We start from the raw sequence: 19,135 nt of genomic DNA, 5'->3' as shown, positions 1-19,135 counted from the left end.
TCCCAACTCCTGTACTCAATACTCTGACCAATAAAGGAAAGCATACCAAATGCCTTCTCCACTATCCTATCTACCTGCGACTCCACTTTCAAGGAGCTATGAACCTGCACTCCAAGGTCTCTTTGTTCAGCAACACTCCCTAGGACCTTACCATTAAGTGTATAAGTCCTGCTAAAATTTGCTTTTCCAAAATGCAGCACCTCGCATTTATCTGAATTAAACTCCATCTGCCACTCCTCAGCCCATTGGCCCATCTGGTCCAGATCCTGTTGTAATCTGAGGTAACCCTCTTCGCTGTCCACTACACCTCTAATTTTGGTCATCTGCAAACTTACTAACTGTACCTCTTATGCTCACATCCAAGCGCGGTCACACTTGATCACCTATGGAGTTCAGTTCGTGTCCATGTTTAGACCAAGATTGTAATGTATTCAAGAGCTTAATGGTCTTAACAGAATCCAAACTGGGTGTCAGTAAGCAGGTGAGAAGAACCTATTTGATGGTACTGTTGATGATCCTTTCAATTACTATTTACATCGCGAGGTAACTACCAGTGTTGCAACTAGAACATCTAATCATAAGGTTGCAAATGTTCTGGAGCACAAGTCTTTAGCACTATTACCAAAATTTGGTCAGAGTCCAGAGATATTGCAGTATCCAATTGTCTTTAGCCATTTCTCAATATAATGTGGAGTAAATTGAATTAGCTGAAGACAGGCATCGGAAGTGCTGAGGATTTCTGGGAAAGGAGGCTACGATGAATGATCCACTTGTCACTTCTAACTGAAGATTGTTGCAAATGCTTTAGCCTTATCTTTTGCACTAATGAGCTGCCCCACCGCCCCCATTATTGAAGGTGAGGGAGCCGTTCAGTCACCCAAGCACTTGCTCACAATCTACACACTCACCTACCCACTGACCCATACTCTCATGCACTCACTCAATGCGAACCCCACTCTTAAATATTCAAAGAAGTGCTTGCTGTCCATCTAGCTAGTTCCCTCAGAGTTTATTTTCTTTCTGATTTTTTTTTATCATAATTTCTGGGTTTTAAAGCCTCCGTAATCCTCTAACTTAATATTGCATGGAGGGCTTAAGTTTCAAAAGATTTCAAAACTAAAATAATTTATTTCAGATTCTCTATCATATCTGGATTAGCTTCTTTAAAAGAGGTCACTAAACATTCACTGTGAACATTGCAGACCTTTTTTTAAAAGGTTTCCGAGAAATAACATGACTAGTGAGAACTCCTTGCCTTGTGGTGTGCCTAGGTGGGGTTGTTCTTTCGAAAGTGATAGGCTTTGAGAGGTTTTTATTTTATCTGCTTCAGTTGGAGGGAACTTTGCAATGAATAATTGATCTCTACCAGCTCTGAAAAGAAAATTCACTGCATCAATTCAGGGCGAAACCTATTTGTTTTCTCTAGAGAGTGATAGAAAGAACATCTCAAGATTGTATTTCCTGAGCCAATTTGTCTGGAAGACATTAGAATCATGCACAGTTAATGACTAGACATGCCAGAACATTCTCTGCTTGTTCTTTTTGCTGTCAATAGAAATGGAACATTACAGTACAGTATAGGCCTTTCGGCCCTTGATGTTGCGCTGACCTGTCAAGAATAACACATTGGCTAAAGCACGTTTTTAGGAAGTGTGTTGCTGGAAAAGCACAGCAGGTCAAGCAACATCCGAGGAGCAGGCATGAGGAAGGGCTCCGGCCAAAAACGTCAATTTTCCTGCTCCTTGGATGCTGCCTGACCTGCTGTGCTTCTCCAGCAACACACACTCAACTCTGGTCTCCAGCATCTGCAGGCCTCACTGTCTCACTAAATCAACATGGATTTAGTAAAGGGAGGTCATGCCTGACAAACCTGTTGGAATTTTTTGAAGAGGTAACAAGTAGGTTAGACCAGGGAAACCCAGTGGATGTGGTCTATCTAGACTTTCAAAAGGCCTTTGATAAGGTGCCACACGGGAGGCTGCTGAGCAAGGTGAGAGCCCATGGTGTTCGAGGTGAGCTGCTGGGATGGATTGAGGATTGGCTGTCTAACAGAAGGCAGAGAGTTGGGATAAAAGGTTCTTTTTCAGAATGGCAGCCGGTGACGAGCGGTGTCCCGCAGGGTTCGGTGCTGGGGCCACAGCTGTTCACATTATATATTAACGATTTGGATGAGGGAACCGGGGGCATTCTAGCGAAGTTTGCCGATGATACGAAGTTAGGTGGACAGGAAGGTAGTACTGAGGAAGTGGGGAGGCTGCAGAAGGATCTTGACAGGTTGGGAGAGTGGTCCAGGAAATGGCTGATGGAATTTAACGTGAGCAAGTGCGAGGTCTTGCACTTTGGCAAAAAGAATAAAAGCATAGACTACTTTCTAAATGGTGAGAAAATTAATAAAGCCAAAGCACAAAGGGATCTGGGAGTGCGAGTCCAGGATTCTCTAAAGGTAAACATGCAGGTTGAGTCCATGATTAAGAAAGCGAATGCAATGTTGTCTCTTATCTCAAGAGGGTTGGAATATAAAAACAGAGATGTACTACTAAGACTTTATTAGACGAGGAGACTAGGACCTGTGGACACAGCCTTAGAATTAGAGGGGGTCATTTCAGAACAGAAATGCGGAGATATTTCTTCAGCCAGAGAGTGGTGGGCCTGTGGAATTCATTGCCACGGAGTGCAGTGGAAGCCGGGACGCTAAATGTCTTCAAGGCCGAGATTGATAGATTCTTGTTGTCTAGAGGAATTAAGGGCTACGGGGAGAACGCTGGTAAGTGGAGCTGAAATGCCCATCAGCCATGATTGAATGGCGGAGTGGACTCGATGGGCCGAATGGCCTTACTTCCACTCCTATGTCTTATGGTCTCCCCGCTTTTTTAGAAAACCAACCTCTGGTGTGTGTATATGTGCTTATGTGTGAGATTTGAGGATACTTATTAAGATAAGCATTTATACTTTGATAGTACCTGCTGTGCAGGACTGTTATTGCATCTTCAGTCGTACTAAGATATATTTTGTTGAAGCCTTTTGTCTAGCACTCTGGCCATTCTACAAGCATGTTGATGTTAAACAGCATCTATACTGCATGAGGGGAGAATGCAACAATTAATGATGATTGACAGTTAATTGGCTTTGTTTAAATTTTGAAGCATGGAAATTGACTGTGATTAGTCAGGACATTGCCTTGAGAAATGAACCAGCAAAGACTGTCACATGTTTTGTTGAGCTGAAGTACAAATGTAGTGTTTCATCTGCAAAGTGCAGGACTTTTGTTTATTAATATATGTAGTTTCCAGTCCATGTTGTGTGGCACACTGCAAGCCTAACTGACAACCCTAAATTAGTTGACAGTGTAATTCTTTGAACATTCAGCATTATTTACCAAATGTTACCTAATTGCAAAATCACATCTAATGTTGACACTGGTTTTGAAACATAGGCTGGTTTGGAATTGGTCAGGACCTTGCTTGTTGGAAACAGATTTATGCTGTTTGATATGATCCACCAATATTTGGAGGTACAGCAAACTTGATACTGAAATAGGGCATATCAAAGCCATTCTGTGTGATAATGGCTATCCTGATTAGATAATTTCTCACGATATATCATGCAAACTCATGAAACGCCCTAAGGTGGTCACACTTAGTCCTGAAAAATGTCTAGTCCATCTCAAATTACTCTAGAAGGATAACAGGGTGAAGCTGGCTGTTTCACACTTCTACTATGCAAATCATGTTCGCCACCAGAAGGATTAACTGTAGATGTGATTCTGCTATTGGAAAAGTTTAGGATTAGCAGTTGGGATCACAGTGGGTACTTTTGTATGTACTGGAAACTATACATATTACCACAGAGGTTCTTTGCAGACAAAAGAACATTTATCGATACAGTTCTGAAGAAGGATCACTGGTCCTGAAACGTTAACTCTGCTTCTCTCCACAAATGTTGCCAGACCTGCTAAGTTGTTTACAGATACTGTGTCTGTTTCAACCCAACAAATAGTTGACAGCTATCTGCTGATTCATTTCTCGGCAATGTACTGACCAAAGTCTGGCAGTTTTTCAGCAGTACTCAAGTTCTGTACTACCAAGCGATTGGTAGTACTTTATTGAATTTATTTTGTTTTGATAAACATATTCTTGTGTTTATTAAGAAACTTTTGGTGGATAGATCTTTTTGTTTAAAGTCTGATATGGATAATATCAAAATGGTTGTCTTGAACTATGGAAAAATAACTTTTATTTTTTGTTGTGACCCATGTAGTAGTGAGACTTAAAGCAACAGTGCACTTTTTAAGCCTCAGACATGACACTGGCATGCAGGAGAATTTGTAGCTACTTCTCCTTTGTATCAGTCATAAATAACAGTTTCCAAACATGTTTTGCTTTCTATTTGTTCCATTGCAAATTCCAACTTTTCTTCTGGGCTTCTTCAGTAGTCTGCCCCGTGCCCATTTCCTGTAATTTCCTAACAGAATTAAGTAACACAGCAGGTGAAAGGGGAAAATATATTGCAAAAAGAAAGGAATACAAACAGAAGAGCAAAGAAAAGGGAAGTTAAGAAACAGAAGGTATCAGAAACTCTAATGGGATGCTGGTATTTTGCTCTCAAAGTCTAGAATACAGGAGATTAGAAGTGACCCGCAGTTATACAAAGCCCTAGCTACGCAAGTGAATTACACGGGCAGTTTTAGACAGCACACCTGAGGAAGGGTCTGTTGGTCTTGGAAGTACTGCAGCCTAGATTTATTAGAATTATACTTAGATTCTGTGGGTTAAATTACAAGGCAAGAATTTCATGAACGAGCATATATTCTTTGGAAATGAGAAGATGAAGGGATGATTTATTAAGTTTTGAAGAAATTGCAAGTAATTGATAGTATAGAAAGAACCTATTTTCACTAATTGGGAGATCTTGGACTAGGGAGCATAGTATGAAAATTAAAGTTAGATTTTCAAGATTAAAGCTAGGAAGCATTTCTACATGTAAACAGTGGAAGAGTTTGAAACTCATTTACACAGGGCATTTGATGGTGAGTCAATTGCTAGTTTAAAACTAAGATAGATGCATCTCTGCTAAGATATCAAGGGATCTGGAGCAAAGTTAGATACGTAGAGTTAGGACATAAATTATCCATGATCTGATTGAATGGAACAAAGGGTTCTAGAGGGTAAAGTGCCGATCCCTATTTTTGTTCTATTTCTAACTTAAATCTAACTTACCCTTGTTCTTCCTCTTTGATCGTTGAATTTTGTTATTTATGGAGGTGCTGTTTTGCTCCCATTCACTGTGTCCTGAACACATCACTGCCCTCATACCCTTAATTCTTTCTGTGTGTAGAGAGACTGAACAGTTTCAATGTTTTCTTTACTTTTGTAGTTTTTCCCTGAGTACGTTATCCATGATTTATTGTGGAACATCTTCTAGAATTTTTAAACTCCTGGTGAGAAGCATTTTGGATGCTAGAACAGACTTAAATGGAGGAAGTTAAATATTTAACATAGAATTATTCATTTTGTTTACAAAATGCTTATGTGAAGATACCTGAAAGCAAATTGTTAATAGGATGGAAGGTATTACAGGAGCAGTGCATTACTGAATCTTTTTCTGAATTTTTTGTTTAAAGTTCATTTTTCACTTTTGTTGTAACAGAGAGCTGCTTCATCACTCATGGCATCTAATTTGCAATCCTTTCAAAGAAGGTCTATGCTACATTTGGCAGACAATGGGATTGGTGAGAATGATCGGAGCACCACCACATCACCGTCTAATGGAGTAAATACGAGGAGAGCAGCCACTCTATATAATCAGTTTTCTTCAAAGGATGTGGAGAACAGGTCTGATCATATTCCAAGTTGCATAAGCTTATCACTTTCCCTGTTCCCAAAGCCCCAGAAAAATCTGTTTGAGTCAACAACTTTATGTTTAGGCTTTCATTCTTATAATGGATATTCAGTTTTGCTGAAAACAAGACACATTTGTGAAAGCTTTCATCTTGCACTCATTGGTATAATTTGTAAAAATACCAATTTGAAAACAGCACCTATAATATATAGAAGGAATGTTCTGATTGTTTGTTAGTGGACTCTCTCAGTAGAGGCATTGCCAAGGAGAGTGCACAAGTTAGTGATGATTGACAATTAACTGCCAAGCTTTTGTTGAAATTTTCAACCAGACTGATGACTCTGGTCAAGGCAGTAACCTGAGTAAAGAACGGCTATCATCTATTTTACGGAGCTGAAACAAGGGCAGTGTGTGTACATGCTCTTTTTGTCTGCAAGGCACAGGGCCCTGTTATTAATATACAGAGATTCCAGTGCATGCAAGCAAGCCACAGCAAGGCTAGCTGTCAATCTTACATTAATTGTCAATGTAATTATTCTCACACTCAGGATTACTTAGTAAGTGTTGACTAATCACAAAAGCACCTAACATTGGGTATAATCAATACCTATGAACAGCCACAGGTATATGCTGTTTTAAATAATCTACCAGTCTTTGAGAAATATGAACTACATACCTAATGTAATGCTACCATCAACTCAACAAAACAAATAACAGCCATTCACTGGTTCATTTCTCAGGGCAGTGCCTTAATTCAAATTGCTGGTTCCAAATTGGAACTTCTTTGCAATTAACTGATGCATTTTCCATGCCACGCCTCTTCCAATCAGATTCCACTTTCTTCGCAAAAATATTTTTTCTCTAAATTGGCATTTTTTGCAAATTGGCCTGATGAATGCAAAATGAAAAACTGACAAAATATTTCCTTTCTCAGCAATTGTTAATTAATATTAAATCTCTGAATCTAATGAATAAAGTCTTATATATCTCTATTTAACATTTGCCAATTTCTATTAGGTACAAAGTGCAAAATGTCAACCATATGAACCTTAATTAGAAAATATACTGATATTTTGGATTATTGAAACTTTAAAGATTTATGACCTTTTAAATTATTTATTTAAAATAATCAAATGTATGTCAAATGTCACCTGATGTTTTTATTTATATTTTTGGTAGATCATTTGAAGGCGTACTTTACAAGAGAGGTGCTTTACTGAAAGGGTGGAAACCTCGATGGTTTGTTCTCGATGTCACTAAACACCAGGTACAATTCATACATGAAGACAATTTAGGCAAGCTGTTATACAAGAACTTCTTAATCATTCAAGCTATAACTGAAAACTATGCAGAAGAATTCTAAATTTTATTTTACATTACATAAGCTGTGGATTTTCTGTAGAGTGTGTTTCCTTTAGTCTCATTCTTGAATTCAATTTCATCCTATTGGCAGTATAATTGAGAATTAAAAGCAGGAGCTTATTATAACTGGTTCATTCACTTCATCTTCTAGTTGCGATACTATGACACTGGTGAAGATACAAACCCTAGAGGATTCATAGACCTGGCTGAGGTTGAGTCTGTTATTCCAGCATCATCAACATTAGGCGCATCTAAGCATTCAAATGAGAGAGCATTCTTTGATGTAAGTTTTATCACATATTTTACAAAAGCAATGAAGGCAATATTTGACCATCTCCTTGGAACCCAAAAGTGCAGCTGTAAGGATGAATGTAAATGAACATTTTCACTGTTTGTGTATGGATGAATTTCTGGTCAGGGATTATATGCTAACACAGGATTTTCCTTTCGATCAATCCAAAAACAAATCACATAGTAAAGCTAATTTGAAATCCATTCTGAGCTAGTTTTTGATGAAAGATTTTCAGCCTGAAATGTTTACTTTGTTTCTGACCACAGATGCTAAACTGCTGAATATTTCCAGAAACTTCTAATTTTGTTCCAAATGTTCAGAATCTGCAGTATTTTGATTTTGTGTTCTGATATTTTGTTACAATCCAGTTTGGTGTCATTTCCAAAAATTGATACTATTATTCAGTGTCTAAGTCCAAACATTTCCAATGAACAAAAGCGATCTCTCTATAATTCCTACCATATTGTTGATGTTTTTTAAGACTGCAACATTTCTATTTTACTTCAGTACATGCTTGGATTTCCACCTGAGTCAAGTAGTTAACATTCTGGTAACCCCATTCTTAGCATTCCTCTTTATGCCCATCGATGCCAATTGGACAGGGTCAAGTGCAGCATTTTTAGTTCTCTCTCACCCCTAGGTATCTCATACTTCTACTTGTATCCAATATGGCTTTGATGTGTTTGGTTGTAAAGTATCGCCCATGGATCTTAAGTTGGATAACATGTTGCTACAAATGTTCTAATTCAACAAAATTATAAATATCTCTTCACAGCTGAAACAGAATTAGATTATCTCATCAGTGTAACATGCATCGCTGAAATCCCACAAGAATACATAACACTTTGCTGCAAAAAATAAATTACATCACTTATCTACTATGCACAGCTGAAAGTCATATAAGTAAACAGGATGAAAGTAAATAGTGTGCATCACCAAACAGTGAGGAATCAGTAAGCTATACTTCAGGTTGTCAAATTAATAAATATGTTTAAAGAATAGTAGTGTAGACATTTAAACTTTTGTTCTCGTTGATTTTTTTTTGTTTTGATCCCAGAATATGCATTGAAAGTGGAGTTCCATCATCATCATAAATATTTGTGTGAATTAAATGTCTACAAAGCTTTTTGCTCTAACCATTTTTTTAAAAAATAGTGCTGGAAATCAGACATTAGATTAAAAGTTGATGGTGAAACTCAGCAGGTGTGGCAGCATCTGTGGAGAGAAGCAGAGTTAACGTCTTGGATCCAGTAACCCCCCCGCCACTCTTTAAAATAATATTGCCATAGTCCAGAGGGCTGGTGGACTTGTGGTGTTTTAACCTGGGGTCAGATGGGACTTTGATGGTAACTTGAACCAGAATGTAAATTGAACCTGCACTGTTATGAACCAGCTATCCAGCAACTGAGCTAACTGACCCAAGACCAACACTACAACAATAATACAAGGTTAATTTTTGTTGCAAAGCAACAGTTGCATATTACCTTTGACTGACAGGAGTAAGATTTGGTTGATGTTTTCTCAGCAGTTGTATTTAATTTAACTTCCTTTAACAGATCATGATTGTTTCTAGTTCTTCACTATTATTATAGTTATAACTTACACAGAAAACTATTTGGAGGTAGCTATTTGCTAATAAAGTACATTACTTTAATTGATTTTGATTGCATGAGATTTTCTTTTCCATAAGCAGTGAAAAGATAACTTAAAATACTGCAGATTAAAACAACTGAGAAATGGCATGATGTAGACTGCCTGGGACTTAATTAATTTGAAATCTTCACCCGAAGATGCTAATTTTTTTTATGTCCACCAAAGGTTGCCTGAGCTGCTGAATATTTCCAGCATCTGCAATATTCAATAAGCACTGATTATTTTTAAAATTATTTCTGGAGAAGGTGAGCTATTAATATTGTGTGAATTCAACTGTCACATGAATTTACCTATAACATTTCTGGACATAAGCTGTGTTCCAGCCATCCTAGTGGATTTACATATCTTGTTTAGTTACTGGCGGCTGGCAGGACTGGGGCGTGAATCCAAAGGTCAAACTGGTCATTCAGAAGCTATCTTTAGTTGAGTAAACATATACAGACATTTAGTTTACTAGTATCCTTTACTGTTCACATCTGTTTTTAAAGTAAAAATAGTTCTGTGAACCAAGTTACAGAAATAGCTGCCTCCCCTAATTACTTGGTTGAGATAGAATGGCATTAAAACTGTATAACTATTGTATCTACTCTGGGAAAAAAAATAAGAATCTGATAATTTAATTTCAGTACGTTCTAATTGAATTAAGTAGCAAAGTTCACAACAGGAACTGTAAACATGAATAATGTATAAGAGAAATGTAAGTTTCCTAATCATGGGATGTCGTAAAAGTCCTGACCTATTAATTTATATTCTCATAGATCCTAACCATCTGCACAATCCTACCTAGAAGGACTTATTCCTTGTTTTAACAAGTTCCAGTTAAGGATTGGATACATTTTAAGTTTAATGTAGCTTGTGACATATTTCTGTAGTTTCTTTTTCATATGCTTAGCTCATTTGTACTTTATGATGCGCTGTCTTGGAGAATATGCAATTCCAAAAGACATAAACACATTTGGTAAAGAAATTACATTGTTTTTCTATTTAAAATTTTAATTTGAATGACTTTTTTTTCCTTTTAACGCAGTTGAAGACAAGTAGACGTGTTTATAACTTCTGTGCACAAGATGTACAGATTGCTCAACAGTGGATGGATAAGATCCAGAACTGCATTTCAGATGCCTAACAAGATGTATTTTAAAAAGACCAGGTGGGATTCCACCAGTCACGAGATTAAAACTCAGCGCCACTGAAATAAATAAACAAGATAATAAAGGTGTTAAAGGATTATATCAGTCAAACAGGTGAAAACCACGGAACGTTCAACAGAAGAATCTGGCAAGCAGCTTCAGCAAAAGAAACTGGTTCTGATATCTTAACACATCCCATTGCGCTTTAACAATGTGAAATGTAAACTTCAGCCACTAAAGTCTTTAATATACTGTAATATAGTCATGGATCCTTTGCTTTGATGGTCTTGCTTGCAGTTTTCAATCATTGACGTCTAGAAGCACTGTGGATAGCATGAATTTAAAACTGTCCAAATAACTTGTAAATAACGTTTATATTGTACTTTACTGCACATTAGTACCTAAAGCAAAAACAAAATCTGTCGGAGCAGCACTAAATCTGCAAACGACATTGGAATGTTTGCACTCGTGTGAAACAGAAATTAGAGTGCAATAACATTCATAATTAAGATCTGTTCTGTTTGTCAGTTTTGTAGAATATGTATATAAACAGACAAACGTTTTTTCAGCTTACCTTGATATTTAAAGAGGTTTTGCACACTAAAAATGAGTAACCTTTTTTAATTTTTTTTTACTGTTGATATTTTTTTTAAAAAATAGTTTTGAAGGCTTTGTGTTATTGCTCTACTGAAAACTTTATTCCACATTTTAACAATTCCCAGCTATAAACTGGAGACTTTTATAAATTTTATGTAGCTTGTGACAAGTTTCTGTGGAGTCCATGCAGCATGTTTATTACCTTTGTACTTTTCAAAGAATTGTATATATGGCTTAATTTGATTATATGTCTCTTCCCGGAATTGCTGGATATTCATAAATCTAATTTTAACCACTTAATGTTTTATGGAGCACTCAAAAAAATCTATTAAGTTCATGTACTAAGTCATATGAGTTCAAAAGAATTATCATGCACAGCTAAGGTAAAACAACAGGTGTGCCATTTCACTATGAGGCATACGTCTACTAAAATGTTAGCGTGAATGGATTGTCAGAAACTTTTTCACCATTCCAATAATATGACTTTGCTAATGATCTTCAATTTGCACATAACCTTGTTTTAATTTGTCAAGTTTGTATATACCGTTCATCTACTTTGTAAAATACTGATATTGTCTAGTTCTTCGTTGAATTAAAAGCAACATCACTAATTTTTTTCAATCAGTTTTATGTAAATTTCTTTGTGACATTGAATTTTATGACTTGCTTACACTAAAGAGCTTGTAAAACAACTTGATGAAATGAAAATTATTTAAATTCAGCAAGGGATTAAGAAAAGTCAATTGATCTTAGTCTTGAAAATGTCAGGGATAAGCTTCAGGGATAACTTTTTGGAGAGAGATATTTCCAAATTTTCACTTCCCATTTGTGTGGAAAAAGTGCTCCTTTTGTTCAACTCCTAAATGATCTAACTCTAATGCTTTGATAATGCTGCCATTCCTTCATCTGCTTCCACTCTGTTGAATTCCTTTGTCACTTCAAGTATTTCCTCGATCTTTTGTAACTCAAGGGAATTCAGGTCAAATATATGCAACCTCCTCTCAGTAATATAGCCTTTTAACACTTATCATTCTGTTGAGGGCACTATATCGAGTTTAAGAATCTGTGTCAAAACCTGAATACAATAAATAAAATCTGATCAAAAATGTGACTATGAAATTAGTTAAGAAACAGAAAGCAGAGAATACTGGGAAATGATCGAGTATTTCCCTCCAGTCTGAAAACCAGCGATGTCATAGAGATGTACAGCACGGAAACAGACCCTTGGGTCCAACTCGTCCATCCCGACCAGATATCCCAACCCAATCTAGTCCCACCTGCCAGCCCCCGGACCATACCCTTCCACACCCTTCCTATTCATAAACCAATCCAAATGCCTTTTAAATGTTGCAATTGTACTAGCCTCCACCACTTCTTCTGGCAGCTCATTCCATACACATACCACCCTCTGAGTGAAAAAAGTTGCCCCTTAGGTCTCTTTTATATCTTTCCCCTCTCACCCTTAACCTATGCCCTGTAGTTGTGGACTCCCCCACTGCAAGGAAAAGTCTTCGTCTATTTATCCTATCCATGCCCATCATGATTTTATAAACCTCTATAAGGTCACCCCTCAGCTTCCAACGCTTCAGGGAAAACAACCCTAGCCTATTCAACCTCTCCCTATAGCTCAAATCCACCAACCCTAGCAATATCCTTTTAAATCTTTTCTGAATCCTTTCAAATTTCACAACATCTTTCCAATAGGAAGGAGACCAGAATTGCATGTAATATTCCAACACTGGCCTATTCAATGTCCTGTACTCAATACTCTGACCAATAAAGGAAAGCGTACCAAACGCTTTCTTCACTATCCTATCTACCTGCGGCTGCACTTTCAAGGAGCTATGAACCTACACTCCAAGGTCTCTTTGTTCAGTAACACTTAAGTGTATAAGTCTTGCTACGACTTGCTTTCCCAAAATGCAGCACCTCACATTTATCTAAATTAAACTCCATCAGTCACTTCTCAGCCCATTGGCCCATCTGATCACGATCCTGTTGTAATCTGAGGTAACCTCCTTCGTTATCCACGATACCTCCAATTTTGGTGTCATCTGCAAACTTGCTAATTATACCTCTTATGCTCACATCCAAATAATTTATAAAAATGATGAAAAGTAGTGGATCCTTGTGGCACTCCACTGTTTTTCAGACTGGAAGCCTGTGACCAATGTGTCTTCCATTTATCAGTGCTTTTACTATATTTAGGTACCTTTTCATTTTGCATGTGACTGAACAGTGAGGTTGCCTACAGGAAATCATGGGACAGTGAAATGGACAAGGACAGGATGGATTTTATTGTACAGAAGTATGATGTCATGCATTTTGAAAGTTTGAACGTGTAATTTTAAGGGGGTAACAGGCCAAAGCTTTTTAAAAATGCTTTGTTTTATAATAGAGACATAAAGAGCCCAATAAATAAGTTATAGAAACCTTTGTTAAACACCATTTAGCCCTCAGTTGATGTATTCAGGTTAGAATTCACAGCTGGTAGAGAAGCAGCTGAGTCACCTCTGAACTTGAAGAAAGCTACCTGCAATAATCTAGCAAGTTCTGATGTAGTTTTCCATTTTCTCAATGGTAGTTTCAATCTGGTGACAAGTCAAAGCGTGTTTTGGCCGCACAGCAACAGGCAATAATCTAGTAAGCAACCAATCATTTTTATGTGAATGCACACAGCCAATCAAATGTTGGATTTGAACAGAAGCTAAAATACAAACATATGAAATTGTAAAAATAGTTTATACTTGCAAATTTGCAGGCTATTTTTTTTTCCACGAAGATTAATTTTTCATGGCCCGTGAAGCCAAAAAACTAACTACACCTTATTCAAAAAAGTGTAGTGTTTAAGGTTTTTTAACAATTAAATTAACACCATTAGAGTGAAAGTTCACATCATTCAGACATTCTTTAATGACTGAGGTGGGGATTGCCTTAAAAGTGTACTTTTTGGAAAAGTATAGAATATTGACAATGATTTCTGTGTTATTCTGCAACTGTATGGATTGCAGGTGGTGTCTGTTCCAGTTGTCGACCACAGAAAATGCTGACAGTTTTGCCATTGTTGGATCTGCAAACTCGAAATTCAACAATTCTATGTAATACACATGCATTAGAATTTTAAGGTCTTAAAGAAGTTATCAAGGGGTTTGAGAATGAAAGCAGAGATAAGATGAAGTACTTGTCATAAGAAGAGATTAGAACAAATATTCCAATATCAGACACAAAATACTTGCCATTATCTGCCTTAATTTTGCTCCTTCCTTGTCCAATCCATATTAAAATAGTCTCTCCTCACAGTTACACCCTTAAGCTGAATGTATACTCACTTCAATTGTATTTGGATCTAAAAGGGTTAATAATGTTGGGTGTCAAAGCACCAGCTACTAATAATTGTATGATGTGGACTTGTGGACAGAACAGCTTAGAATCTCATTAGAACACATGTTTGGTTTGCGTCAAAGTTTCTAATAATGTCAAGTAATCTGTAACCACTTGCTAACATGCAATAAACTATTCTTTGGTTTCTTGCAGTTAGGTCAGAAAATGATGTTCCTCTTCTCTATTAGTCCAAGTAGCCCTGAAGTTTCCTATACTTTGCTGTCAGCATGGTTCTTCATGAACAATAGCATATACAGGATAGTGAGCTGACCTGCGCAGACATTTTCGATAGGCAACTATAACAATTTGGAAATAGTGAGGACTGCAGATGCTGGAGAGTCAGAGTGGATAAAGAGTTGTGCTGGAAAAAGCAAGCAGGTCAAGCAGCATCAGAGGCGAAGGGGAGTCGATGTTTCAGGTTGGAACCTTTCATTATGACTGGGGGGAAGGGAACGGGGCTGTGAAATAAATAGAGGGGTGGGGCCAGGGGGAAGTGGGTGGGATGACGATAGGTGGATGCAAGTTAGAAGTGGCTGTGATTGGTCAATGGGAGGGGTGGAGCAGATAGGTGGGAAGGAAGGTGGACAGGTAGGGTCAGTTTAAGGGGGTAGGGTCTGGGATGAGGTGGGGACATGGGGAGATTTGGAAGCTGGTGAATTCTATATTAAGGCTATATGATTGCAAGCTGCCCAGGCAGAAAGTCTTCCTCCAGTTTGCATTTGGCCTTGTGTTGACAGTGGAGGAGGCCTAGGATGGACAAGTTGTCAGGGCAGTGTGAGGAGGAGTTGAAACGGATGGCGAGCGGAAGGTGGGGTTGATGGGAGTGTACAGACCATAAATGTTCCTTGAACAGCTCTATGAGTTTGCACATGGTGTCTCTGATGCAGAGGAGACCACATCTTGAGCAATGGAGGAAACACACGTGCATCTTTGGCGGACTTAGAATGATTCTTTGGGGCCTTGGATGGAGGTGAGCGGATGGTGGGGAGTGTGAAACTAATGAGGTAGTCACGGAGAGAATGACCACTGTAAAAAGTGGATACGGATGGGCAGGGAAATATTATTATTGTGGTGGGGTCTCACTGCAGATGGTGGAAGTGGAGGAGGATGATGAGTTGGACTTGGAGCTTAGTGGGTTGGAATGTGACGACCAGGGGTCTCTAACCTTGTTGTGGTTGGGGCAGAGGTGCGATTAAAAAATATGATGTAGTTGAGGGCATTGTTGAAAGTGGGAAATTGTAGTCCTTGAAGTAGGAGGACATCTGGGATGTCCTGGAGTGGAATTGCTCATCCTTGGAGCAGATATGCGGAGGCAAAGGAATTTGGAGTATGGGATCACGCTTTTGCTCAAGGGGAGTGTAGTCAAAATAGCTGTGGGAGTCAGTGGGTTTGTAACAGATGTTGGTGCTGATTTGGTTGCCAGAAAAAGAGACAATTTGATTTGACTGCATTTATAACACATGGTGAGCAAAGGTGTGGTCAGCTTGAACTCACCTGCTCATATAACAGCAGAGAGCTGATTATTTAAGATTCTTACAGAAGAAATCCCTGCAGCATTTCTTAAGAAAGACAAATACTCCAGGGAATGGTAAATCCTTTTGACAGACAGACAAACAGGAAAGTTAGCAACTCCCTGAAGAAGGAGTAATATTAACTCCAAAGCAGATACAATCTGCATAATGTGATAGCAGTCTGGAGAAGTAGTCTTAATTCAGAGTTTAGTGTGAGTGAACAGACATTGAGGGTTCTGAAAGTAAAGGGTCAAAGCATGGACCTGGGGAAAATTTAAAATGGTGCAGTAAGCCAGGTAGGATAAGTTGGTTAGAGTTCGTTTTTTTTTAAAAAGGTAGCCATCCAGATACAACATAAATACAAATTTGAGGTCACAGACATTGTGAAACCAGACATCAAAGTGATTGGCATTGGACAGATTAATAGACCTGGTCTAGTGGGGACAAAGTTTGGGAGATTTTATTTAGGCGATGGAAAAGGCAGAGGATCATTCATAAGAGCCACAATAAAGATAGTCATTCGATAAAACTGTGATTGAAGCAAGAATTGTTTATTAAAGGCATAAAGAACAGGATTCAAGATGAAAACTAAGTAAAGCACATAAAATAAACAATGCCTGTGAAGAGTGGGAATCCCACAAGTTAACTACAGAAGGCAGGAAAATCCTGAAGGACAGCAGTAAAGAGCAGCAAAACTATTATTACTGCAAAGTAAAATATATAATCATATCCAGAAGACATGGCACCAGAAATAATATTTCCAGGAAACTTAAGTTTGGAAATAAGCCAAACAGAACATAAACCTCTACATCTTGCAGAAAACAATTTCTGAGATGCAGAATAGTTTCCCAAGTTACATGCTAAACTAGATTCTGACCAAATAAATAAGCAACATTTATTAAGAGGTATTGAAGTATTTAAAAATTTCTTGAAAGAGCATGATTTCATAATACTTCATCATGTAATAAAATCCATTGATTATTTAATTAGAAATCTCTTCAGATTAGTGGAGCAATATGACAGTAGTAACTTGTAGCTAGAATTCATAAAAGACAGTGCTGTAAAAATTGGTGATGAATCTTCGCCAGATTTATTACAGGTCAAAGGAGACCTGAATTCAGAGAAAACCATTCAATTAATGAGTGAATCAGGTGTCCAGAGCAACACCTATTAATCCTATTTTGGCACAGGAGATCATAGAACAGCACAGGCCCTATGTCCCTCGATGTCGTGCCAATCTTTTATCCAACCCTAAGATCGAACTCACCTACATAACTCTACATTTTACTATTATCCATGTGCCTACACAAGTGTCACTCAAATGTCCCTACTGCTAGTAGTGCATTCTGCGCAACCACCAGTCTCTGTGTAAAGAATCTACCTCTTGACATCTCCCTTAAATCTTCCTCCAATCACTTTGCAGTTATGCCCCCTCATAATAGCCATTTCAATCCTCTAAAAATGTCTCTGGCAATCCACTCTTATCTATGCTTCTCATCATCTTGTACACAACTATCAAGTCACCTCTCATCATCCTTCATTCCAATGAGAAAAGCCCGAGCTCCCTCAACCTTTCTTCATAAGTCATGCCCTCCAGTCCAAGCAGCATCCTGGTAAATTTCCTCTGCAACCTCTCTAAAGCTTCCACATCCTTCCCATAATGAGGCGACCAGAACTGAACACAATATTCCAAGTATGGTCTAACCAGGACTTTATACAGCTGCAGCATAACCTCGCAGCTCTTAAACTCAGTCCCACTGCTAATGAAAGCCAACCCATCATACGCATTCTCCTTAACAACCCTATCAACTTGGGTGGCAACTTCAAGGGATCTAGCGACATGGATCCCAAGATCCCTCTGTCACTTTGCAACAATCCTGCCTTTAACCGTGTAGTCTGCATTCAAATTTGACCTGTCAAAATGAATCACTTCACACTTTTCCAAGTTGAACTCCATCTGCGACTTCTCAGCCCAGCTCTGCATTCTGCCAATGTTCCGTTGCAACCGACTACAGCCCTTCACACTATCCATACCTCCATCAACTTTTGTGTCCTCAGCAAATGTATGAACCCACACTTCCATTTCCTCATCCAAGACATAGACAAAGAGCAGAGGTCCCAGAACAGATCCCTACGGATCACCACTGATCAACAAGCTTCAGGCTGAATACTTCCCATCGAATAGCATCCTGTGTCTTCTATGGGCCAACCAATTCTGTATCCAGACAGCCAAACTTTCCTATGCCCCATGTCTCCTTACTTTCTGAATGAGCCGACCATGAGGAACCTTATCAAACGTCTTGCTAAAATCCATGTACACCACATCCACTGCTCTACCTTCATGAATGTGTTTTGTCACATCCTTAAAGAATTCAGTAAGGCTTGTGAGGCATGACCTGTCCGTCACAAAGCTATGCTGACTATCTCTAATCCAGCTATGCTATCATGTCTCTCAGAATCCTCCAATAATGTTCCCACCATCGACGAAAGACTGACTGGTCTGCAGATCCCAGGATTATCCCTATCCCCTTTCTCAACCAAGGGAATAACATTTGCCACCCTTCAATGCAGGATCAATTCATTCCAAAAAGGAAGAAATATCCTATTGGGAGGCAGAGGTGGCCATGGCTGACTATGGAAGTTAAGAAACGTATGAAGTCAAAAGAGAAAAAGTATATCATAGCAAAGATAAGTGGGAAAACGGAAGCTTTTAAAGAACAGAGGATTACTAAGAAGGAAATACGCAGAGAAAAAATGAAGTACGAAGGTAAACTGGCCAAAAATATAAAGGAGGATAGTAAAAGCTTTTTTAGGTATGTGAAAGGGAAAAAAATGGTTAAGACTAAAATTGGGCTCTTGAAGACAGAAACAGGGGAATACATTATGGGGAACAAAGAAATGGCAGAAGAGTTAAATTGGTACTTCAGATCGGTGTTCGCTGGGGAAGACACAAGCAATCTCCCAGAGGTAACAGTGGCTGAAGGACCGGAACTGAAGGGAATTTATATTTGCCAGGAATTGGTGTTGGAGAGACTGTTAGGTCTGAAGGCTGATAAGTCCCCGGGGCCTGATGGTCTACATCCCAGGGTACTGAAGGAGGTGGCTCGAGAAATCGTGGATGCGTTGGTGATTATTTTCCAGAGTTCGATAGATTCAGGATCAGTTCCTGCGGATTGGAGGGTGGCTAATGTTGTACCACTTTTTAAGAAAGGAGCAAGAGAGAAAGCAGGAAATTATAGACCAGTTAGTCTGACCTCAGTGGTGGGAAAGATTCTGGAGTCATTTATAAAGGATGAAATTACGACACAGCTGGATAGTAGTAACAGGATAGGTCAGAGTCAGCATGGATTTATGAAGAGGAAATCATGCTT

The 19,135-nt window shown here is 38.5% G+C and overlaps 1 protein-coding gene across 3 annotated transcripts in view; it reads left to right on the top strand.

Moving 5' to 3' along the window:
- The window catches only part of sbf2 (SET binding factor 2), a 582,458-nt gene extending 570,965 nt beyond the window's left edge, over positions 1 to 11,493 (top strand). For all 3 annotated transcript variants that reach the window (XM_043705903.1, XM_043705905.1, XM_043705904.1), the window contains 4 exons: positions 5,647 to 5,831; positions 7,018 to 7,105; positions 7,352 to 7,483; positions 10,173 to 11,493. In XM_043705903.1, coding sequence (XP_043561838.1) covers positions 5,647 to 5,831; positions 7,018 to 7,105; positions 7,352 to 7,483; positions 10,173 to 10,271 — 504 coding nt within the window. In that variant the 3' untranslated portion in view covers positions 10,272 to 11,493. The remainder of the gene's footprint in view (positions 1 to 5,646; positions 5,832 to 7,017; positions 7,106 to 7,351; positions 7,484 to 10,172) is intronic.
- The last annotated feature ends 7,642 nt before the right edge of the window (positions 11,494 to 19,135 follow it).

The sequence above is a fragment of the Chiloscyllium plagiosum genome, chromosome 16, assembly GCF_004010195.1.
Source record: "Chiloscyllium plagiosum isolate BGI_BamShark_2017 chromosome 16, ASM401019v2, whole genome shotgun sequence".
Classification (NCBI taxonomy): domain Eukaryota; kingdom Metazoa; phylum Chordata; class Chondrichthyes; order Orectolobiformes; family Hemiscylliidae; genus Chiloscyllium; species Chiloscyllium plagiosum.
Note: the sequence above shows the minus strand (reverse complement) of the source record. Positions and strands in the feature narration are given on the sequence as shown.